General features: G+C 57.4%; 1 protein-coding gene across 4 annotated transcripts in view; it reads left to right on the top strand.

Annotated features, from left to right (window-relative positions):
* Positions 1-24501, top strand: part of NHSL2 (NHS like 2) — a 215484-nt gene that overhangs the window by 136699 nt on the left and 54284 nt on the right. The window contains exon 1 of one of the 4 annotated variants that reach the window (XM_045029663.1): positions 2047-2401. The exons of the other annotated variants lie outside the window; for them this stretch is intronic. Coding sequence (XP_044885598.1) covers positions 2338-2401 — 64 coding nt within the window. The 5' untranslated portion in view covers positions 2047-2337. Of the gene's footprint in view, positions 1-2046; positions 2402-24501 lie in introns of those variants that run through there. 4 annotated transcript variants of the gene reach the window in all.

Genomic DNA, 24501 nt, shown 5'->3' with positions numbered 1-24501 from the left:
AGAGTAGCGTGACCAGATAGCAAGTGTAAAATATCGGGACACTTTTTTTTTTTTTTTTTGGTGCGGGGAAGTAGGGGAGGGGAATTGCCTATATAAGACAAAGCCTCTAATATTGGGACCTTTGGTCACTCTAAGCCCAGGGCTCCCTAACACAGCTCAGCTGACTCAAGTCCCACTAACCCTGCACTTAAACTGTGGTGCAGACTCACCCAAAGTGGCCACTGACTCTCCCACCTGGCTTTATAACCACCCCACCCATGCTTAGGGAGATAGTTGGGGTGGGGGGGTGCACATGGGAAACTGCCCCACATCGCGGCACCACCCACTCCTGCTCTCTGCCACAGACTCCTCGGTGCCCTCCCCGCCTCCAGCTGCTGAAGGCTGCAGTCCCCGGCCAAATGCCCTTGTTGGGACATGGCTGCTGGCGGGCAGCAGCCTGGGTGGGGTGGCTGCGTGGGGGCGGCATGGCAGGGGCCAGGGAGCTATTTACCCTGCTGGCGTGTGCAGTGCCCAGCACTGAACGGAGCCTGCGTGCCGCAGGGAGCTGTCTGCGTGGTGAGTGGGGAGCGGAGCTACGTGGTCTGCAGGGCTGGGTGGTGCTGGGGCCCCCTCCAGCCACCCAGAGCCAGGTGGCAGCGGTTCCCCCAGTGGTGCTGCACCGCCGCTTCAGGGTGGGCTTCTTCCCCAGCTCGCAGCCATGCTGGCTCACTGCACTTCCTGGGGTGGCGGGACCCGGGGCGGCGCTCTTTGGCACTGTGCATCGTGCACGGGGCTCCGACCCTAAGAGCCAGAGCGACCAGCCGGGGGGTGAGGTGGGGAATCCTGGTGGCGCTTAACTGGGGCGGGTCCCAGGAAGCATCCAGCAGGTCCCTCTGGCTCCTAGGGTCGGGGGGTAGGGGAGGGAGAGGGCTCGCTGCTGGCACCTGCAAGCCCCGCCCCTGCAGCTCTGATTGGGCAGGAGGGAGCCGGTGCAGCACGCGGAGACCCCCTCTGCCTCTGTGCCTAGGGGCCGCCAGCACTGCAGGCTCCTGCCGACGGGCGGACGCGCTGCCGGGAGCTGCCCCAGGAAGCGCCGTCATGCCAGCCCCTGGACTTTGGCGGTGATGGTGAGCGGTCCCCAATATCAGGACAAAGGGCATCCTGACTGATGTGCAGTTGGGATGCGAGACAAATGTGTTAAAATCAGGACTGTCCCGATAATATCGGGACGTCTGATCGCCCTACCTGAGAGCATCTCTTCGCTGCAGAGCCTCAGGCGAGCTTGGAGCCATAGGACAGAGGAGGGAAAGGGGGGCTCCTGACTGAGGCACAAGTAGGGGTGTGAGGAGTCCTGGGTTCTAGTCCCAGTTCTGCCTGTGTGGCCTTGTGCAGGTCCCTTCCCCTCAGTGCCTCGGTTTCCCCATCTGCAACATGGGAACCATGTCCTGGGGCACGGTACTGTTTGACATGTGAACCCCTCTGCTGACATTGCTAGGGAAGTGCTGCAGCGGGGTGGTGCTGTCCATGGCGCAGGGGATCTCAGGGGCATGCTCCTTGTCCTGTGGGCACTGGCCCCGGGGGCAGCCCTGGGGTAAGCAGAGCAGGCTGCATCCCTGATCCTCTGCTGCGGGCTGGGCCAGCTCCTTAGTGCTGCTTCGGATGGGAGGTTTGATGTGGCTGTGGCAGGGGAACAGGTGAGGGGCAGCTCTGTGCTGTGGGTGGAGCTTCCCTGATTCCCAGTGGCTGGGCATCTGGCTATCAGAGTAGGACTGTGGTCAGGCTCAGCCTCTCGCAGGGGCTGGCTCCAGCTAGGGACCCTGGGAGGGGTTTCTCTGCCCGGAGATAACAACCCAAAGCAGGGTCCAGATGTGTCTGAGGAGGAAGGGCTGGGGGAGGGAGGGAGAGACTGCAAAGCAAGGCCCCTCCCCCAGCCTCCTGTGCACTTGGGAAGGAAGAGGGGATGGGGCCAGGACAATGGGCTGCAGGGAACTGACTCCAACAGCCGGTTCCTGGCCATTTCCTCCCTCTGTCGCTGGAGCAGGGCGGGGAGACAGAGGAAGTTCACCCCTCGAGGTGTTTATGACACAGGACCCAGTGGGCACCAGAGGCAAATGCCCTCCAGCCTGTGAGCGGAATCGTGGGGACCCCCAGCCAGAGGAGCCTTGGCTGCCGGGGACAGCTGGGAGACCTCCCCTCCTCTCCGTGCCTGGCTGGAGCAAAGGCACTGTTTGGAAGCAGAGTTGACCCGAGTCGTGGGGTGTGGCCAGGGGTCTCTGGTGCAGACTCTTCTGTCGTGCTTGGTCGGATGTTCCTATAATCCCTGCTCTGCCGCAGGGGGTCAGCACTTTATGTGGAGTCATGGGCAGCTGTCGTGCGACCATGGACTGGTCTGAGTTGCTGGTCCTTTCCCGGCATAGGGCAGGTAGGATGGCATCGCGGTGAGCCCCATGCCACTGGGGTGGAGGCCAGCTCGGCGTTTGGTGAGGAGTATGGGCAGGGCACCAGAGAACCCTGGAGTGTTGGGGATGGTTTGGTTAGGTGCCAGTGATGAGCTTGGCACTGGACATGGCACATACAGGGGCATCTTGCTCTCCAGTGGGGCAGCATGGACTTGGGGCTCCTCCAAGGATTCTGGAGTAGACTCTGAATCTGGTGGGGCGTCCCCCTGTCTGGACTGGGCCCAGGGCAGAAATCACTGAACCTGGCCTGCATATTGGAGGCAGTTTCGAAGCCATCAGGCTGGTTCTGACCACTGGTGTGGGGGATGCAGCACAGGGAGGCAGCTGTCTCCCTGCCTTTGCCAACAGCTTTTGGGGTTTGTGGCATGTCACTGGGTCCTAATCCAGGGGTTCCCTTGGCAGGGCAAGGGGGGCATTGGTGTGCACAAACCAGCCCCTCTCTATAAAGCTGTTCTGGGGGGTACTCAGAACTGGGCTGGAATCCTGGGCAGGATGGTGCTCTGTGTGCTGAGGGCTGCACCTGGTGGTGAGTAGCTGGGAGGTGAACATGATGCCAGAGGCAGCTTTGGAGCCAAGCATGAACATCCAGGTCCGCAGCTGCACACACAGCACATCACCCCACTGCAGGGCAACAGGTAAATGAGACTGGAAGCCCCCACTCCTGGGGACACTGCGGAGCTACCGAGTAGACAGTAATAATGGCCCATTGCCTTGGGTGTTCTTCTCTCAGGGGAAGTGGGGAGAGTCCTGGATCCAGGTGCAGTGAGTGAGTCACACACCCAGAGTACAAACTACCTCTGCTTCCTGCTGCCCCTCTAATCATGCCCAGACTCCATGAGCAGCCCTCGCTTCACTGGCAGCCAGGGTGGGGAAGCCACCTGCCCTCAGCCTGGCTCACCTCCATCTCTCCAATGGGCTGCTGTCTCCAGAGTGGCCTCTGCACTGGGGGCTGTGGCCATGCTGACACACCATAACTTGTGTTCATTCTGCCCCACTGATCCTAGCGGGCAGGGACAGAGCCAGGATGTGGTGTGAGCAGCAAGCAAGTGCAGCGAAGCACCACTTGGAGAGTGTCCTGTCTGGCTGGGAACTGGCAGGGGCTCTGGGAGCAGCTTTCCTGCATATGCAATGGGAAAATCTCAGGGCCAGATGGTTGGTGGGGCGGGGCATAATACAGGCTGCTTAGAACCAGAGCTAGAAATGGGATGGTTGAACCCACCAGAGCCCAGCCAGGTCCATTCAGCTCCAGCATTGCCCTGTCAATGGGCAGTTGGTCTGGCTAGTTAGCTTTAGTTACTGTGGGTAGCACTGTGCTGTGGACACTCAGGATTTTGGATGTTCCAGCTAAATGAGGGTTCATATTTAGGGTCCAGCTGCTCTGGATTCTGTGGGCTCCTTCATGTTCTGGTACAAAGGCCAGAGACAGAACGTTGGGCTATGTAGACCAGGGATACGGTCTGACATGGCAGCTGGTGGGGTGCAGGGCGGATGGACCAGGGGTCCGGTCTGACTGTGGCAGCTGGTGGGGTCCAGGGCAGATAGGCTGGGAGTCTGACCAGGGCTAGACCACATGGAAGTCTGGTCACTTGGCAGGAGGCAGGTTTCCAGTCCAGCTGTGTCAGCAATCTGATCGGGAATTGTCGGAGCTGGCTACTGGGCTGGATGGGCCAGGGGTCTGATCTGTGCAGGAGCTGAGAGATCAGTGGGCATGGAGTAGCAAATAGTGCTTCATGCAGCTGCTGAGGTGCAACCCCTGGGTTGTCCATTGTGCCTTGGGGATGTATTTGGCGCCCAGGGCTTGCACTGATGGATGGTGCAGGGTTCTCCAGCTGTGCTGCCCTCCGGCCCTGTGGAACTATCCTCCTCAGCCAGGTGATGGGGCTGGTGCTTGGCTGTGCAGGCCAGCACTGCTGTAGTCCTTGCCCTGCTTTCTAGTGCTGCCCCCATGCCCCAGGGTTGTAGCTCAGTGCTGCTTGCTGAACCTGGCCAGGAGCATGAGGTTTTTCCTTCTCCTTCAAGTGCTTGCTTGTGTTTCCCAGCCCCTTGGGATGTAATTACTCTGCTGGCAGCTGTGAAAATGGCATGGAGCCCTGCCGAGCATGCATTTCCACTCATCTGCTAGCGCTACAGCAGGCTCACGGGTGGGGGTCTGAGAGCTCTGAATCAGGGACTGGCTCCCTCCTGCACTCATGGCTTGTGCCACTGCACTGTCAGTACTGTGTGGATGTGCAGTAAAGTACAGGGCAGCACCGTGACCAGGAGAGCAACAGTGACTGACTCAGGGACTCCTGTGTCCAGATGAATAGGAGCACAGACCCATGGTCTGCGCTGTGACCCATGGTCTATGGGGCACGAGGAGGAGGGGGTTATGGAATGGAGGGAGATATGGAGCAGTGAGAGGGGATGGAGTGGGAGTCAGAGCTGACATCATGTTGGGAGGATCCAGAGCTGGGAGGCAAGAGAAGGAAGCTCTTTATAGCTATGGGAATGTGCCTCCTTGCTGCTGAGAGGAGGGTGGCGCTATTGGCATTGAGGGCACGTGAGCCAGGAGGTTCTTGGGACTCCGGGCTTCTGCCCTGAAACAGCTTACACAATAAACTGAAGAAAAGGGAGAATATGGCTCCATGAAAGAGACCCAAATATCACTGAAAGGCAGGTGCGTTCCTGCTGGGTATGTGGGACCTTCACTGGGGAGTGCAAGGGCTGAGTAAGGAGTTTCTGAGATCACCAGTGGCAGGGGTGCTTGTGTGATGGCCAGTTGGAAAGGTGTGTGTGCATTGTGAGTGGGGTGTTCTAGGCTGGGTGTCGTCTCACTTGCCAGACTGGTGTATGTGTCTGAGGCACTGGCTGGCTGCCTGGCCCGTGGGAGGTAAATGCTGGGATCCCAGAGCACAGGGTTTGCAGCCCCTATGTCCTGGCTCTCCTCCTGGGCTGGGGTGGGAGTGCAGGGCTGTGTTATTTGGGGTGGGGAGGGGGTGTTGGGAAGGTGCAGGCAATAGAGCATCTGCCCTGGGTGCTCTGGATGACTGAGTGCTGGGCATTGCTAATGGCTTCCAGCCGATTGTCCTTACAGCTGGGTGCTAACTCTGCGTGCTCTTCCCCACAGGCCCCACTTCCCTTTCTGTTGGGTAATGGCAGTCTCTTCCTGTCCTGCACTGCTGGGCAGAGGTGCTGCGTGCTGGTGACAGCCATTGCATCCCCCAGAGGCAGCTGCAGGGCTGGGGAGGGGAGGGAGGCAGGACATTCAGGCAGAGCCCTTTGCTATAGACTTGGGGATCAATGTTATTGCAGCAGCTGCGTGCGGGGTCAGGTGTCTGCCCTGCCCTCCCAAGCTCTTTCTGATCCCACGTGTCGCATCCCTTGGTCCGATTGCCCAGCCTCATTCCTCTAACACACAACTTCTTTATGCTGCCCTTGGGGACAGAAGAACCTGCATTGCCGTGACAGTAGCAAGGTTCGCGGGGAAGCACCATCTTCCTGGAGTCTCGGGTTCCCTGCAGCGTATTAGCAGTCCAGGGGCTGCAGGTCCCCCAGTCAGCCACAGCCAGCATCTCTGCAAGGGCAGAGCTCAGCAGTGACTGTGGTCGCAGCCCTTCTTTGGGGGACCCTTCCTTCGTGGCAGGGCAGATACAGTGCTGCCCACCAGAGCAGCTGTCCAGTGATGGGGGTGCACCCCCATCGTGCCCGCACACTGCCCTGCCAGTGCACCTCAGCCATGACTGGAGGCATCTCTAGGGGGAGAGGGGAGTCCAGCCTCTGCCAAGACTGACAAAACAGCCAGTGGTGGTTTTGTGCCATGGACACCTGCCATCTAGGATCTGCACTGAGACCTCCCATCCCACAGGGCACTGGGATCCTGAACAGTGACTCCAGCCTGGGCTCCATGCCATACACCCAGCCCCTCACCCAAGTCCCTGCCCATGAGCCTGGTCTCCAGCATGGCAGTACAGGGCCTGTGCTGCCGCTAGGCCATGAGGCTGGCGTGTGGCCCATGCCCGACACATCTGTCATCCTCCCCCATTCCATCATGACAGGAGAAGCCAGGCTTTCACTACTGGCTGGTTTGGTGGGGTACTGGCATGGTGGGGTACGTGCCGCTTGGGAACTGGGAAGTGCAGCCTGTGGGCAGCTCCCACGTCCTCTCCTTCCCCTGTCCGCCCTCTATGGACAGGTTGACAAGCAGCCCTTTTGGCTGCTCCCTCCCCACCAGCATGCTTCCACTTTCCTCTACACCAGAGGTTCTCAAACTGGGGGTTGGGGGTCACGAGGTTATTACATTGGGGGCCATGAGCTGTCAACCTCCACCCCAAACCCCACTTCGCCTCCAGCATTTATAATGGTGTTGAAAAACACTTTTTAATATATTTATTTATAAGGGGGGGGTCACACTCAGAGACTTGCTGTGTGAAAGGGGTCACCAGTACAAAAGTTAGAGAACCACTGCTCTACACGAAGCTATTTGGGGATTCTGTGCATGGGAGAGACTCTTCTGTCTTCTCTGTGCACTTGAGACACAGACAGCATTGCTGGCCACTGAGGAGGGGGTGCAAAGGGGAGATCTAGGAAGAGCCTCCTCCCCGCAATAATAAACCCAGACCTAGGACAGAGAGGCCTGGCTGGGACAGCCTGAGTCGCTCTGTGCTGTGTGACCATGAAAGCATGATGCGGTGAGTTAGAAACACAACAGCTGTCTTTTTATTACGTGCTACAAGCAACTGAGGCCTGGTCTCTGTGCAGAGTTGCACCAGTTTCCCAATGAACTGGTTTTTATACAAAGCAATCAAGTGAAGCTAAGCCTGGGAGGACATGTTATCCCCCTACCCCCAAAGAGTTGTTCCGTATCCCTTACAAGGGACTGGCTGCAGTGGGACAGGTGCCTTCCCTGTGCACGGAAAAGGGGGCTGCTTGGCGCTGGAGATACGAGGGTGACCTGTCCTGCCTTGCCTGTTTCTGCTGGAGCTGTCCTTGGAGGATCAGGGGTCTGAAGTGGTGCTTTCCTTGCTGTCCAAGGGCTGTAGGGTGGAATCTGTCCTGAAGAGCTTTTCTCCCAAGGGAGGAGTTGTAGGCAACAAACCTGCTAATAATAAAACAAACAGCTTGAAGCAGCCTGAATAAAACTACTCCCCCTCTGCAGTGCTCAGTGAGATCCTGCAGCTCTCTGGTTGTCCACAGGGTCCTTCAGCAAAGACCTGGTTTTTCTTATGTAAAATCAGGTTGAAAAACAGTCAGGCCTAAAGCCTCCAGGAGTTAAAAGGGCACAGATCTTGTTCTTTTCATTTCCTAATGATCCTTCAAGCCTTGGGTCTGTGGACCCGGGAGTAGGAGGAGAGGGTACAGGAGATGAGTGGCTCGATTTGATTTTACCGTCTTGGGGGATTGCAGCACCTGGTACCTGCCCAGGGGACAGGAGAGGATGAGAAACCAGGGCACAAAGAAGTGGGAGCTCCCTGCATACACAACCTCCCTTTGCACTCGGAATGAGAGCGGCACAGAACTGCCCCATCCCAGCACTGGTAATACCCAGTGTGCAACTTGGTCTTGCCTGGTACTTGTGAGCTGCGGTGCCATCAGCAGCCCTGCACCTGGCTATTCCGGTTCTGGCTGGACGTGGAACAGAATCAGGCCCCTTCCTCGTAGCTTTTGGCCATTGCTCCCTTGAAGGGGCTGAATGAGGTAGTTTGATTAATGGCTGCAGTACTAGGTCAGGATGCATGCCACTTCCATTTCACACAGCAAGAGCACAAGACATGCTGGGCATAATCCTATGCCATTGGCTGACTCGGCCAGCTGCTCAGATGGGGTGAAGCCATGGGGATGTGCTGACGTCAGTGGATCAATGGCAGTTCACCCCAGTCAGGGTCTGCTTCTGTGGCTCCAGACTCAGATAAGCCAACTGTGGCATTTCAGTTAGCTACAGGGACTCTTAACGGGATCTGAGCAACAGGCAAATTAATGCCCAACTTGTTAGCGTAAGTAGAGGGAGGGGTGTTCCCAAGCTGCACCCAGCCCACTCCCTGCCTAGGCTCAGCCCCCTACCAGCTCGAGCTGCTAAGTGCTTCATACTCTACCTACAACACTCCCCTTAAAGGGGCAGTGACCATACAGCCACCAATGTTGCCTGCTCCCCACCCAGCAGCACATCCTCACTGCACATCACTCCTGTTATGGGCTAAGGTGCACTAATTTGCCTATGGCCAAACCGGTTGTGGCTGGCTTCTGTCCTACAGCATGAGGCTTCTGGTTGAAAGTTGTTCAGATCTAGGGGTGAGGTCTGGCTAAGGTTGCCAAATGTCTAATCATACAAACCCAAATACCCTTGCCCCAGCCCCTGCCCCTTTTCTGAGTCCCCGCCCTATTCACTCCATCCCCCCTCCCTCCGTCGCTCACGCTCCCCCACCCTCACTCACTTTCACCAGGCTGGGGCAGGAGGTCGGGGTGCGGGTGGGAGTGCGGGCTCTGGGAGGGAGTTTGCATGCAGGAGGGGGCTCAGGGCTGTGGCAGGAGATTGGGGTGTGGAAGGGGGTTTGGGGTGCTGGCTCTGGGAAGGGGCTCAGGGCAATGTCAGGGGGTTGGAGTGCAGGAGGGGGTGCAGGGTGCAGGCTCCGGCTGGGAGGTGCATACCTTGGTCAGCTCCCGGTCGGCGGTGCAGCAGGGCTAAGGCAGGCTCCCTGCCTGCCTGCCTTGGCCCCATGCCACTCCCAGAAGCAGCTGGCATATCCCTGTGGCCCCTCGGAGAGGGGCCAGGGAGGCTCTGCACGCTGCAGTTGCCGGCCAATGGAAGCTGTGGAGTCAACGCTTGGGGGGAGGACAGCGCATGGAGACCCCCTATCACCTCCCCCCCCCCAGGGGCCACAGAGACAAGCCAGCTGCTTACGGGAGTGGGGCCAGGGCAGTCAGGGAGCCTGCCTTAGCCCCGCTGCGCTGCCAGACATTTAGTGGCTTAAAATCTCCCGGTTTGGCTTCATTAACCTCCGGGAGATAGAGCCCGATTCCAGGAGACTCCTGGCGAAACTGGGAGGGTTGGCCACCCTAGCTCTGGCTCATTTATAGAGATAAGGGTCATTGGTAAAGTCTGGGCTGAAGGTCAAACATGGGAGGTCTCTGGAGCTGGGGTTTTGCTGGGCCAATCTGTGGTGGAAACACCTGGGCTGGGGAGAGCCTCCAGTTCCCAAAGTATGCCGGGCTGCTTATCTACATACGGATCCCTGAAAGTGGGGTCAGCTTACAGCTATTTTCTGCCAAGCGGGGGTGTCAGTGGTGGAAGCAGGCAGGGGTGTGCTGAGTTCTTTCCTACACTATGCTGTGTAAGCACCCAGAGAGGATGGCATTGTGGTTAAAGTACTCTGATACTGGCTCTGATACTGATTTGTTTGTGGCCTTCGGCAGGTCCTAGCACCGTCTCATGCCTCAGTTTCCCCACCTGTAAAATACAGCATGCGCTGGGACATTACAGGGCTCATTGAGGACTAATGTTTGTGAAGCACGAGGATGGTACCGTTTGGAGCACAATTCAAATGCCTAGAAGTAAAATACTGGTTTCCTCGTGTTGGCTTCCAGTTTCTTACTGGGGTGGGTGCAGGGTCCAGCAGCCCAGGTTGCAGGGCAGGCAGAGAGAAGAATCACCCGGCCTGGCATGTGAACAGAATCTGGAGTCCCATTTCCTCTGCTCTCCAGATTCAGGAGGGTGGGTGTGAGAAAGTGCATGACTTCACCTCCTTCCCCTCCCCCCAGGGAGCAGGGGGAGCGGAGCTGCAGGAGAGGTTTGGACAATGTCAGAAGGCAGTGCTCTGAGTCAGGCCAGTGCTGTGCTCCCTAATCCAACTGCTGAGCAGAGAGTGGTGGAAGAAGTGCTCACAGCAGGCAGCCAGGGGCCCAGTGAGGATGGTGGGGCTTTGCCACAGTCCACACAGGCCCATGAACTTTGCCAGGTGTTACATTTTATAAAAATACCGCATTTGACGAGGAGGACAACCAGATTTCCTCTCTGTAATGGTGACCATGGAGTGTCTGGAGCTCTACAGAATGGACAATTTTGAGACCTGAGCAGGATCTGGGTCCGTTAAAAGAGCTGCCTCATGTGAAGCACCCCCAGGATGGAAACCTGACCTGGTCTGTTCCGATTTCCTGACTTCCAGACAGGAATGAATTAATTCTCCTGACTCCATGAGGTAGGATGGAATCACAAACACCATGTTACAGGTGGAGAAACTGGGGCACTGAGTGGGCAAGGGACTCCCCCAAGATCACCCAGGGAGTCAGTGGTGAAGCTGCAGATAGAATTTGGGCCTCCTGATTCACTCATTCCAGCTCTAACCACGAGACCCCACTCCTCTCCCAGAGCTAGGGATAGAACCCAGGAGTCCTGACTCCCAGCTCCCCCGGCTCTAACCACTAGACCCCTCTTCCTGTTAAAGAAATCAATCTTTATTGTCTCCTTTATGATAATCTCCTCTCCCACTCTCCATACCCCGCACTGCGCCTCCCCTGGGCAGTCGCCCAGCTGGCCTGCTTGGGGCCGTACCCAGCTGCACTGTGCTGTGTGGTCTCTAGAACTGTATCCCAGCAGGCTCCCAGCTCCTTGACTGGCAGCGCCTCTTTGGCTGTCGCTGTTTTCACCTTTTATGGCTGTTCTGTCCCTGAGAAAGTGACAGTGCTCTCATTGCCATGGTGACCGCTCCCGAGTACTGGGGAGCAGGGGAGCCTCCAGGCATCCATTGCTCCTTCCAGGGCTCTGGGAAGGAAGGCTGAGCTGGTGCAGGTTTCAGGCCAGCCCAGTGGAGCCTGAACGTAGGGCACCTGCCATTGGAGACCCGGATGGCTTGGAGCATTGGGAATGCTCAGGGGGCCAGGGCGCAGGCTAGTACAGCCAGTTAGGGATTGCTGGAGATAGTTTAGGGGTCAATGGAGGAGGCACTCGGTGGCCCTGTGTCAGCAGACAGACCAAGGACTCACCAGGCCGCGGATACCGAAGTTCTAGCTGAGGCTCACGGGTAGGGTGGAAGCTGTCCCTGGCCCATGGATAAAGACAGACTCCATGTCCCTCCACTCCTGAGCTGAATCAAAGCTTTCATTGAAAAAAATGTTGTGCGTCTAGCACAAAGGAGACACTGAAAAATACAAGTTTGTGTTTACAGATCAAAATAATGGTCTCTCCCCCTTCCCAGGCTCGAGAGGAAACAGTGGGATGAGCCTCTGCAGGGTGGGGGGTGCAAAGGAGTTAGTGAGGGAAAGCTAAATCAGAGAACAAGGTCAGCATTGATTTCTGGGATCTGTTAACTGAGTGTAACTGCTATCATGTCACCTTCATGAATCTGCAGCTTGAGAGGGGTGAATAACCCCATTCTTCTCAAGTATATGTTAATTCTGAACCCTAACGATGCTGTAAATACTAACCTTAACTATTGATGAAAATTTTAGCAGAAACAACTAATATGCTTATCTCATAATCCCAATTTGTCTCCCACCTGCTAAGTGCCACAAATGTCCCTTACTCAGCTGCCAAAACCATTCACTCCTCCCACGGCAGCCTCACCAATGCAGTTATCTCCTGCAAGGAAAAAAATCAGCTGCATAGTGAACAGTGGAAATGTGGGACCCATGTAAAATCCATTGAACTGAACCGTAGATTAAATAGCACAGCGCCCACTGTCTGGATTGTATTAATTATTGTCATTGAATTGCGTCAGAAGCTCCATTGTTTAATTGAAGTGAAGCCGGTGCAGAAGTTCCAGCCCACTGCATTGGAGTGCTGCAGCATGCAGTGATTTTGCCATGGAATTATCGGTTCTTCTTCGAGTGATTGCTCCTATGCATTCCAGTTAGGTGTGCGTGCCGCGCGTGCACGGCTCTCCGGAACATTTTTACCCTAGCAACTCCGGCGGGCCGGCTGGGCGCCCCCTGGAGTGGCGCCGCTATGGCGCCTGTTATATACCCCAGCCGGCCCATCCGCTCCTCAGTTCCTTCTTACCGCCCGTGACGGCCAGTTGGAACTGTGGAGTGCTCTCTGTCCTCCACAACCCTAGCTCTTGCTACTTTTTCTGTACATAGTTGTTTCATTACTTAGTGTAGATAGTTCGTTCAGTTAGTTAGATAGTTTTAGGATAAGGATAAGGGGGTTTTCCCCCCTTTTCCTCTACCGGTGCGGGCTCATGCCCAAGGCACCGGGCTTTAAGCCCTGCGCATCTTGCCAGCGGCATATGCCGGTCGGGGATCCGCACGACTCCTGTCTCCGTTGCCTCGGGGAGAGTCACAGGACAGATAAGTGCCCTATCTGTTCGGCATTTAAGCCCCGGACGCGTAAGGAGCGGGACATTCGACTGAAGCAGCTCCTGATGGAGGCATCGCTCCAGCCCCCGGCACCGACCGCGCCGGCACCAAGGGCGTCATCGGCGCGTAGCGCACCGGCGGCCCCGAGCCGCTCCGGCACCGAGGCTCCTCGACCTCAGCCAGCGGCACCGGCGACCCGGCACCGCTCCCTATCGCCATCCAGGAAGCGTAAGCCGGCGAAGGCAGCTGCAAAGACCCACACTCAGGGTCAAGAAGCCCAGCCAATACCACCACCTACGGTACCGGCTGTGGCCGTGCACAGGACGTGCACCGTGCCGTTGCCTCCGGCGCCGCAAGGGCCGTCGAGTCCGGCACCGCTATGCTCCCCGGCGCCGACCGCGGTTGAGCTGCAGCTGCCATCCACGCCTGAGACTTTCTCAACGGCGCGGGAGCTCATAGAGCTCACAGAGGCACCGAGCCTCCGGCCCCCGGCACCGCTGGTGCGGGCTGTTGTATCGGCGGGAAAGCCGGCGATGATCCGACCCCCTTCTCCGGACGGTCGGCACAGACGGCGCTCCCGGTCCCGATCTCGTTCCCGGTCCCGACGAAGGTCACCGCCCCGCCGCTTAAGATCCCGGCACCGCTCACCATCGCGGTACCGGTCGCCGTCTCGACGCCGGTCGCAGTCCCGGTACCGGTCAACATCGCGGTACCGGTCGCACTCCCAGCGTCGCTCCAGGTCCCGATCGCCTTCGCGTCGGCACCGCCGGAGGTTCGCTTCCCGGTACCGATCCCGGCACCGTGACTCTCGCAGCCGCTCCCGGCACCGCCGATCCAGATCCCGGTCGAGCTCCCGGCACCGGTCGAGCTCCCGGCACCGCGGCGGACGTTGGTCTCGGTCACCATCCCGGTACCGTGATGACCGGCACCGATCCTCGGCACCGTCCGGGGACAGGCTACCGCTTTCGACGGCACAGTCCATCAGCGCCTCTGCACCCCCATGGCCATCTCGCCCCGCGTTGGTCGCTTCCGGGGCAGGCAGCAACGGGCACCTTCCGCCTGCTCCGCATGGCCAGCCTCAGGGTGCACAGCAGTGGGGCTTCTGGGTCCCCTGGGCCCAATACGAGACTCAGGGGGTGCCTTTCCCTCCAAGGGCCCCTGCCTCCGAGCGCAGGGTACCAGAGACCACCATAAGTAGACCGCCCCCTTCGCCACCGGGTTCGGTTTCGATACCGCCTGACCCTCAGAGGCATCCTCAGCCCGAGCCAGCCGACCAACCGTTAGAGGATCCATCTACGGAGGCTGTAGTCCAGGGCTTATCCTCGTCGTCGTCACCTGACGAGGCGGTGGCCAGAGCATCTGCCACAGATCCTCCACCAATAGACTTGAGGGCCCACCAAGACCTGCTTCGCCGCGTGGCAAAGGCCATCGATCTCCCCGTGGCGGAGGTCCAGGAGGACGAGGACCCAGTGACGAACGTCATTGGCGCGGAGGCTCCAGTACGGGTGGCCTTACTGTTCATCCGTACGATCCAAAAGAACGCCACGACAATCTGGCAGTCACCGGCGTCCGTCCCTCCTACTGCCCGCGGGGTCGAGCGAAAGTACTCCGTCCCCCCCACGGGATATGAGTATCTGTATACTCACCCGGCCCCAGACTCGTTGGTCGTACAGTCGGTCAACGACAGGGAGAGGCATGGTCAGCCCGCCCCAGCGCCGAAGTCTAAGGAGGCGAGGTGGATGGATCTGTTGGGCCGCAAGGTCTACTCTGCTGGCGGTCTGCAACTTCGGATCGCCAATCAGATGGCTCTCCTCGCCAGGTACGCCTATGACATCATGGTGTCCCTGGCGAAGTTTACAGAACTGCTCCCAACAGCCTCCCGCCAGGAGTTCTCGGCGCTGTTGGACGAAGGGAAAAAATCTTCCAGGTCCTCCATCCAGGCCGCTCTTGACTCCGCAGACTCGGGAGCAAGGACCCTGGCCTCAGGAGTGACTATGAGGCGCATCTCCTGGCTGCAGTCCTCCACCCTACCACCGGAGGTGCAGTACACACTGCAGGACCTGCCTTTTGATACTCAGGGTCTGTTCTCGGAAAAAACTGATTCCCGGATTCAGACCCTGAAGGACGGTCGCATAGCCATCCGCACTCTCGGGATGCATACACCGGCAACACAGCGCAGGTCCTTCCGCCAGCAACCCTCCCGGCCTTTCACTCAGCCACGGTACCGTCCCTACAACAGCAGGCGACCTGGCCAAAATTGCCGTTGACCATCCGGCAACAGACGCAACCAGGCCCAGGCTCCTTCCAAAGCCCCTCCAGGGTCCAAACAGGCCTTTTGATGGGACGCCCGAGGACGGCCCATCACTCTCCCTACCGGATCCTACCCTTTTGTTTTACAACCGCCTTTCCCATTTCTTTTCGGCGTGGTCCCAAATAACATCGGACAACTGGGTGCTTCAAACAGTCCAGTCGGGATACTGCCTTCAGTTTGTTTCGCCCCCCCCCCTTCCCACCCACCCTCCCTGTCCCTCTTCAGGGACCCCTCTCACGAGCAACTCCTCTTACAAGAGGTCCAGACTCTGTTGAGCGCGGGTGCCATAGAGGCAGTGCCTCAAGACAGGCGGGGCAGGGGATTCTATTCCCGTTATTTTCTCATCCCCAAAGCGAAAGGAGGGCTACGTCCTATCCTGGACCTTCGAGAGCTGAACAAATATCTGCTCAAGCCCAAGTTTCGCATGGTCACCCTGGGGACCATCATTCCCTCTCTGGATCCGGGAGACTGGTTTGCCGCCCTCGACATGAAGGACGCGTACTTCCATGTCGCAATCTACCCTCCCCATTGACGCTACCTACGTTTCGTGGTGAACAACGCACACTACCAGTTCGCAGTGTTGCCATTCGGCCTATCCACCGCACCGAGGGTGTTTACCAAGTGCATGGCAGTGGTTGCCGCAGCCCTCCGCCGTCGTCAGATACACGTCTACCCGTATCTCGACGACTGGCTGGTTCGCGGAACGTCTCGGCGGCTGGTTACGGACCAGATGACGGAAATCCTGTCTCTATTTCAACGGCTCGGTCTTCTCATCAATGCCGAGAAGTCCTCCTTAATTCCGTCGCAGCGGGTGGAGTTCATTGGAGCGGTTCTCGACTCCAAGTTGGCCAGGGCCTGCCTACCACGCTCTCGGCACCAGACACTGGTCTCCATCATTCGAGACCTCGTCACCTTTCCTACCACGACGGTGCGATCCTGCCTCCGCCTCCTGGGCCACATGGCATCCTGTACGTATGTCACCGCATACGCGCGGCTCCACATTCGCCCGTTCCAGTCCTGGCTAGTGTCGGTGTACCGCCCGCATCGAGACCCGGTCGACATGGTGGTCACGGTCACCAAGCCAACCCTCGAGTCCCTCAGCTGGTGGCTAGACCCAGACGTCGTGTGTGCGGGAGTCCCGTTCCACCCTCCTCGCCCATCCGCCACTCTGACCACGGATGCCTCAGCGCTCGGCTGGGGGGCTCACCTGGGCGACCTTCACACCCAAGGTCTTTGGTCACCCCAAGAGCTCGCTCTGCACATCAACATCCGCGAGCTGCGAGCGATCCGTTTGGCGTGTCACACCTTCCGCACCCGCCTGCAGGGCCGCTGCGTGACAGTGTTCACGGACAACACGACAGCGATGTTCTACGTGAACAAGCAGGGCGGAGCCCATTCCTCCCTCCTCTGCAAGGAAGCGCTGCTCCTGTGGGACTTCTGCATGACCCACTCAATTCACCTGGAAGCGTCCTTTCTTCCGGGAGTGCAGAACACGCTGGCCGACCATCTCAGCAGGTCGTTCCTCTCCCACGAGTGGTCCCTCCGTCCAGATGTCGTGCACACAATCTTCCAGAGGTGGGGGTTTCCCCAAATAGACCTATTTGCCTCCAAGGAGAACAGGAAGTGCCACCTGTTTTGCTCGTTCTGGGGCCACTCGCCAGGCTCCCTGTCGGACGCCTTCCTTTACTCCTGGAAGGATCACCTCATCTATGCCTTCCCTCCGTTCCCGCTCGTACACCGGGTGCTACAGAAGCTTCGGAGGGACAGAGCCCACGTCATACTCGTCGCTCCGGCCTGGCCAAGGCAGCACTGGTACTCCCTGCTGCTCGAGCTCTCCGTTCGGGATCCCATCCCCCTTCCGTTGTGGCCGGACCTCATCACGCAGGACTTCGGCAGACTCCACCATCCGAACCTGCAGTCCCTCCATCTTACAGCTTGGTACCTGCGTGGTTGACCCCCACGGAGAGGGACTGTTCGGCGGCGGTACAGCAAGTCCTGCTAGAGAGTAGAAAGCCTTCCACTCGCTCCACCTACCTTGCGAAGTGGAAGCGGTTCGCGCTCTGGTGTGACCAATGAGGCCTCAATCCCTTCGTAGTCCCTGTCCCTACCATCCTGGACTACCTCTGGTACCTTAAGGAGCAAGGTCTGGCGGTCGCCTCCTTGAGGGTGCACCTGGCAGCAGTATCCGCCTTTCGTCCACCTACGGGAGGTCGGTCCGTCTTCTCCAACCAGATGGTTTCCCGCTTCCTTAAAGGCCTGGACCACTTGTACCCGCCCGTGCGGCGTCCTGCCCCGACCTGGGATTTGAACCTCGTTCTGGCCAAGCTTATGGGACCGCCCTTCGAGCCTCTAGCCACGTGCTCTCTGCTCTACCTCTCCTGGAAGACGGCCTTCCTCGTCGCAATTACATCAGCGAGACGAGTCTCTGAGCTCCGTGCTCTAACGGTTGGTCCACCATACACCGTCTTCCACGGAGACAAGGTGCAGCTTCGACCACACCCGGCCTTCCTCCCTAAGGTGGTGTCGGCCTTCCACCTCAACCAGGAGATCTTCCTCCCGGTCTTCTTCCCGAAGCCGCACGCCTCCCCTCGGGAGCAACAGCTTCACACCCTGGACGTCCGCAGGGCCCTTGCCTTTTACATCGAGCGGACGAAGCCCTTCCGGCGTTCAACCCAGCTGTTTGTAGCAGTCGCCGACCGCATGAAGGGCGAGCCGGTCTCCTCCCAGTGGATTTCCTCCTGGGTAACGGCATGTATTCGGACATGCTACGAGCTTGCTCGCGTGCCACCATGCCGCCTCACTGCTCACTCGACGAGAGTGCACGCCTCGTCGGCCGCCTTCCTGGCCCATGTCCCCATCCAGGACATCTGTAGAGCGGCCACCTGGTCTTCGGTCCACACCTTCGCCTCCCACTACGCGTTGGTGCAGCAATCAAGAGACGATGCAGCCTTCGGCTCCGCAGTCTTGCACTCTGCCATGTCTCACTCCGACCCCTCCGCCTAGGTAAGGCTTGGGAATCACCTAACTGGAATGCATAGGAGCAATCACTCGAAGAAGAAAAGACGGTTACTCACCGTAGTAACTGTTGTTCTTCGAGATGTGTTGCTCCTATCCATTCCAGACCCGCCCTCCTTCCCCACTGTCGGAGTAGCCGGCAAGAAGGAACTGAGGAGCGGACGGGCCGGCTGGGGTATATAACAGGCGCCATAGCGGCGCCACTCCAGGGGGCGCCCAGCCGGCCCGCCGGAGTTGCTAGGGTAAAAATGTTCCGGAGAGCCGTGCACGTGCGGCGCGCACACCTAACTGGAATGGATAGGAGCAACACATCTCGAAGAACAACAGTTACTACGGTGAGTAACCGTCTTTGCTCCTGGTTGTCCAACTGGTTGCTGCCTGACACTTTCTAAGCTCCTGTTTTCAGTTGCTTATACCTTTGCAAGACTTTAACCAGGCAGGCTGAAATGTCCCATGCCAGGGGTTTGACTTAGGGTGGCTGAGTTTCAGCTCAAACAGTGCAGCCATTTCTGAGACTGAGATTAGGGGGAAATATGTTGTTTTGCCCATGCTAAAATCATTCTTCCAACTTTCATGGGGAATGTCTAGCACCTCCATGCTGTTGAGCAGGGGGGCTTGAAATTTGGTGGAGAAGTTTCCTTTGTGTCAGAGATGTGCATTAACTATCACCTTGGGAAAATGCCCAAACTAAGTCAAGCCTTTGAAAAATCTCAATTTTCACATGCTCAGTAGAAATTTGTTAAGAGTTTGGTAGCTAAATTCTCCCAAGAGTCTACCTGTGCTGAGCATGCTCTAGCCCCTCCCAGCTCCTAGTGCTGATCAGACTGTGCAGGCCTGCTTCATCCCCAGATCAGACCAGAGCATGCTCCAGCCTGGGGATACAGGGGCTGAGTGGGACTACTCTGCAGTTGCTGTCCTGGACTGTTGAACTAAGAGTAGGGAGTCTGTCTCCTGTGCTCTGAGACCCCCCGACTGGCACCCAGGCAGCCTGGAGGAGGGGGAGGAAACAGCTTTGATGGGGATGCGAAGGGGCGAGGAATGTAGGGGAAAAGATAAAGGGGACGGGGGAATAGGAGCCTGAAGAGGAGAGGGGTTAGGTGAAGGAGTGCGGGGGGAGCAGAGAGGGGCAGAAGCTGGGATAGGGGTTGGAACAAGGGTTGGGGAGAGGTGGCGCAGGATCTGGGGGTGGGGAAAGGATAGGAGTAGGGGAAGAAAGGAAGGATAGGTTGGTGATGGGACAAGAGTCAGGGAGAAGGAGACGGGACAGGTAGGAGCATGGGGCAGGAGTTGGGCATGAGCTAGTGGGGAGAGCAGCAGTGAAGGGACAGGAGCAGAGGGAGAGCCTGATGTGCAGGGGCAAAAGGGTCTGTAACCACCAGACTGCACTTCCCTACCCAGTCTGGAATGGAATGTAACATTTCTGAGTCTCGCCAGTCCTCTGCTGTCAGCAACTAGCAGTGAAACCCCACAGCAGTGTGTCTCTCATCTCTTTCTAGTGGCAGGTCCCAGCCTTCTCCTGCTACCTGTCACTCCCTTAGCTCAAGTCATGGATCTAAAGATCCTCACCCTGTCTGTATGGTTCACAGAATGACAGTTTGGGGGTTAAAAAAAATGTTGGAAATTGCATCCAAAACACTTACGTTAAAGAATATTTTTAAGGTTGCAAAGCCAAGCACTGAAAACGTAGGAAATGCCAAAATGAAGGTTGCCCTACAGCCTTTGGCCCCTTTGTGCATGTGCATTATGATACGATCTTCAGTATCCAGGGCTGTTAACCTGGCACATTTCAGTGGGGCAGCTGCACCAGCCTGTGTGTGAGTTCAGCATGAGCCAGGCTTCAGATGAGAAGCGTTCTATGCAATCCCTTCCAAATCCTGTTGGTTCCTATTTTCTGCTGCTCTCCCACTGGGCACTGCCCAGCGTGCGTTTGTACCTCAGCGAATGTAGTCCAGCTCCGCTGACAGAGTGCTGGGGCTGCTTCTCTTCTCGCTTTTGCTGAAGGAAGCTGAAATCAGTGGGGCATACCGGAGGAGGAGAAGGCCTGTTATTGCCTTGGCATGCCCAGTGGGAGCGAATGGCAGGTAGGGGTGAGCGTAAAGGCTTGCCATTTTGGTGCCTTTTGTTTCCATTGCTTGAATTCAGATTGAGATATGGGCAACCATTATAGAGTGACGCCACCAAATATTAACATTACTCAGAATTAAAATGACGCTCAAGAACTCTGCTGGGCTTTTCTCTATGAACTGGTGATGCCCAGGTACTAGGGAAAGGCTTGGAAGGACCTGTGAGTGTGATTCCCAGGGGAACCCTCAGCGGCCAGGGGGGGCATACACACATACACCAGTCCAGGAATGAGATGGTCACCCAGCCTTCAGGGCATGCCCTTCTCCCAGGAATCTCAGCCCAGCACCAGTGCCTAGCCCCCAGGCACCAACACCTCCTCAAGGATTGACACTAATCACAACCCAAGGCAGAGAGCACACGCACCTGTTGCCAACACAGCTCCCCCTGCCCAAAGCCTCACAAACCACAGTACAGTGCTGTCACTGAGTGTGGGGGAGTCAAGGCCCTGCACTCCCGGCTCCCTGCGATTCACCATGACTCTCAACCAGCCAGTAAAACAGGTTTATTTAGACGACAGGAACACAGTCCAAAACAGGTCTTGCTGGTACAGACAAGAGGACCCCCATTAGTTAGGTCCATCTGGGGGCCCCAGGGAGGCCACAGCCCCGTTGGGAAGCCCAAGCCCCATCAGGGCGCCCCTCTCCATTTCCCAGCCAGCTCCAAAACTGAAACTCCCTCCAGCCTCTCACTCAACCTCCCCCCGGCTCCTCCCCCAGCCTTTGTGTCCTTTGTCCAGTTTCCCAGGCAGAGGTGTTACCTGGCCTCCAACCCCCCTCCTGGGTTCTCATGTTATATGCTCAGGTATCCTCCCTTCCCCAAAGGCAGTCCAAGCAAAACTCCCCTGCAACCTTCTCAGGTCAATACTCCCCACTCAGTATTCAAATAACACATCAAGAACATTCCCACTTCGTCACAAGTGCATCTTCCAAAGACTGAACATTTGCTTGCACAATGCGATAAAGAGCTTGGAAGACTATCTATAGCAGCACCATCTGGTGACACCTGTCATGCCAGTACCTATTAAACAAAGCAGTGCATGCTGGACTGTTAGCCTGGTAACCCATTTAATGATAGCGACATCACTGCAAGATCCCCTGAGTCTATGTTTGTGGTTGGTACCTCTAGCATGGCTTTATCCTTAGCTGCGTGTGTGCGTGCAGAGACCCCCTTGTATGAACATTTTAGGTTGTCTCTGGAGACATCTTCCATGTGGAGCCAAGTCCATCCCTGGTACAAATGGTGATGAAAGTGGGTGTAACTTGTACTAATGTGGAAACCAGTATAGGTGCAAAACAAATGTCACTGAGCTGCCTGGGGCTGGGAGGGAGAAATGTAAGTGGGGGTTTGAAACACACAAGCTGTGATATCTTTCACTGTCCCTGAGGCCCAGGCCCTTGTCCAAGCCACCCCTTTCCCACCCACCCTCAACCTTGGGAGGGAGGAGGAGGCCCCATGGCATAGGCCACTGTAGCCTGTGCTGCTGCTGAACTTTGTATTGCCTGCCGATGAAGATGAGGAGGAGTGGCCTTTCAGTGAGGTGGGTAGGGTCAGAGCAGGGGACTGGGAATGAGGAGTCTGGGCTGGCTCCCTCTGACACTTTGGCCTAGTTCTGCCATCAGTCTATGCCTCAGTTTCCCCTGGGTAGCATTCAGATAGTGAAACTTGACAAAGGACTAAAAAGTTTGTAAGGCACTTGTGGAGCCTCAGGTGAGGGAAGGGCCTGGGTTATTCTTTGCACCCCATATTCCTCTGCTGGGGGTTGGGGGAGGGAGTGGCCAGGCACTGAACAAGACCTCCAGCTAAAAGCCTCCCCTGTAAGAGCTGTCAGGCTGGCGCTAATTTAAAAGCAAACTGTCTTGGTCAATCAGCATTTGTTCCTGGGCCTGGGGAGGGTTGGTCCTGCCAGCCTGTGCTCACACCCGAGCAAGCCCAGCTCTTCTTTGTGACACTAGCAGCACCCAGGGACTTCCTCCCTGCTGGCAGGTCTGATGATGTCCCCTTTGTAAAGCAGCCAGTCGCTTTCCTGGCAGAAAGGCTCACTATTAACCTCCTCCTCTCCCCCCACACTCAGCGTGCTTTGCAAACATTAGGGCACTGAGTCTCAGCTGTCCCTGGGAGATGGGGACACTGAGGCACAGAGATTGTCCCAGCTGGAGCCAGTGCCAGAGTGGGAGCATTGCTCTGGTACCTGACTCACTGCAGCCCCAGAGCACAGGAGGGTGTGGTGGGACATGGCCATGCTGGGCAGTGTGTTTTGTAGTGGGGGATGTGAAATGGTTTGTGTGAGGAGGCTGACACACTAGAGACGATTCAGTTTCGCGCGGGCCTGTTGGGTGGGTTGTTCGTAGTCAGTCTCCATCACCTCTGAGCTGGCTGCACCTGCAGCCTGCGCTGCCTGCACCTACAGCCTGCGCTGCCCCTGGAGGGATGCTGTGCGGAAGGGCCACTTCAGCTGGGAGGGCAGAGTTATGGGAGGGGGAGCCGTACAGCCAGGGGGCCACCCACTGTGGAAGGTTTGGGGGTTTCTCACTGCCTTGTGCACCTGGTTTTTGTATCCCTGTGCTTTGCAGTTGTGGTGGCAGCCTGGGTGGGGAATAAAGCTCTCTCTCTGGGCCAGCCACAGCTCTGACCTGACAAGGCCCTGCAGTGATCTCACCCAGTCATAACAGGGGATTCAGGGCCTCTTCAGCCACACAGACTCTATCGGCCTAGCTAGGGTGGTCAACCAGGGTCAGGGCAACTGTCACCACTGCCCAGCTGGGGTTAACAGAACTCTCCATCTCCGCCAGTGCTTTCCAGCTCCTGGGCCCAGGCTGGGCTGACAGGTGGAATCCACAGCCGCTCTGGGTTGCCATCGGAGCGGAGCATAGGGGAGGGTCTGTGAGCAGGGCTGCCGTGTATCTGGGGGCTTGTAGCCAGCATCAGCACATCAATCCAGGGTACTCTTCCACTTTCTCAATGTGACTCCGTCTGAGCACAGGCTCTAGCATGCAATGTGCCCCCTTGAGCTAAGCAACAATGGCTGGATCTCACCTGCTGCGACTGTCATCTCTGGGGTTGCTCTTCGGCAGGCAAGACAGGGCAGCTGCAGCCTGCTCCTACTATATCCACTGCTGTAACGGAGACACTTGGGCTCCATGTGAGGGGCCACTGGGGTCACCAGCTGGAGACAGTTGAACTGGAAAAGCTGGGGGAGACAGCTTCCAGGGACACCTTTGAGGTATGAACCTCCCTCCTACTAACACAAGAAATGCCCTATTTATTGCCAGCCTGTGGGGAGTCAGCTGCAGCCAGCAGAGAGGCTGCCACTCTTATGGAAACACCCGACAGGATTGGATGGGCTGTATGGAAACCTGTTCCAGCCTCAGGGGAGGACACAGAGCCACAGCATGCAAGCCTGGGAAACAGCCCCTGCTCTGGCATTCTAGCACACAGACGCTCAGCTGTTAGTCCTGCCATGGGTCCTATTTGCTGGTCCAATCTGCAGAGCATGGGTGAATGGGCTGACCCCCTTCCTCTGCTGGGTCTGCTGCTGCTCACGGCATCTGGGTTCCCATGCAGCCTCCCTTCCCATGCAGCTCCCCCAGCCACCTGGTGCACTGTGCCTGATAGTGCTATCTGAGGATCAGACAACCTTGGAGTGACTGGGCAGCCCAGCCCCAGGTCTAAGCCCTGCCCAGCTCCTGGGCAGGAAATGGCTCCTTTACTGCACAGGTTCCCACTGGCTTTCCATGGGAACGCAGAACTTGAGGTAGTGCTGCAAAGTTGCTCTTGGACTGCAAACTGGAGAAGAGCCTGGCCCTGCTGAGGGAACAGGAGCTAAATGGCCTGATGAGCCTTCGGGGCTGGCCGGGGTGGCTGATGGGGCTGTGGTGTGGGGAGAAGGGGGCTCCTTGGTGCCAAGTGTTGGGGGAGCTTCTGCCACTCAGTTAAGAATGAAAGATCTCGCCGCATCCATGTTCCCAGGCAATGTGGGTAACCCCTGAGCCTGTCATACACCCTGCGAGGAGGGCAGCTCTGCCCTGCTGCCTCAGAACCGATGGAAAGCTGCAGCTCTGGCTGGAGACAGCAGGCTAGAACGTGTGACCCCTGGCGGCTCGCTGGATGAAGAGAAAGGGACAGCTGCAGATTACAGCTCCGTAATGCTCACACCCATCTGCACTGACTCACTCTGTTTCCTCTCCTGGGTTAATAACACTTGCGGTGAGGGAAGTGAGTTTGAGCGCTCCCATCTCCTCTCCCCCGCATGCTCCTCTCAGTTTGGATGGTGAAACTAGACTCCTTGGTCCCACTGCTGTTTTGCTCTCAGGCACAAGCCCAGGCCTGCAGGCTTTGTAAGGATCAACA

The sequence above is a fragment of the Mauremys mutica genome, chromosome 9, assembly GCF_020497125.1.
Source record: "Mauremys mutica isolate MM-2020 ecotype Southern chromosome 9, ASM2049712v1, whole genome shotgun sequence".
In the NCBI taxonomy this organism is placed as follows: Eukaryota; Metazoa; Chordata; order Testudines; family Geoemydidae; genus Mauremys; species Mauremys mutica.
This window is presented reverse-complemented; position numbering and strand designations above follow the sequence as displayed.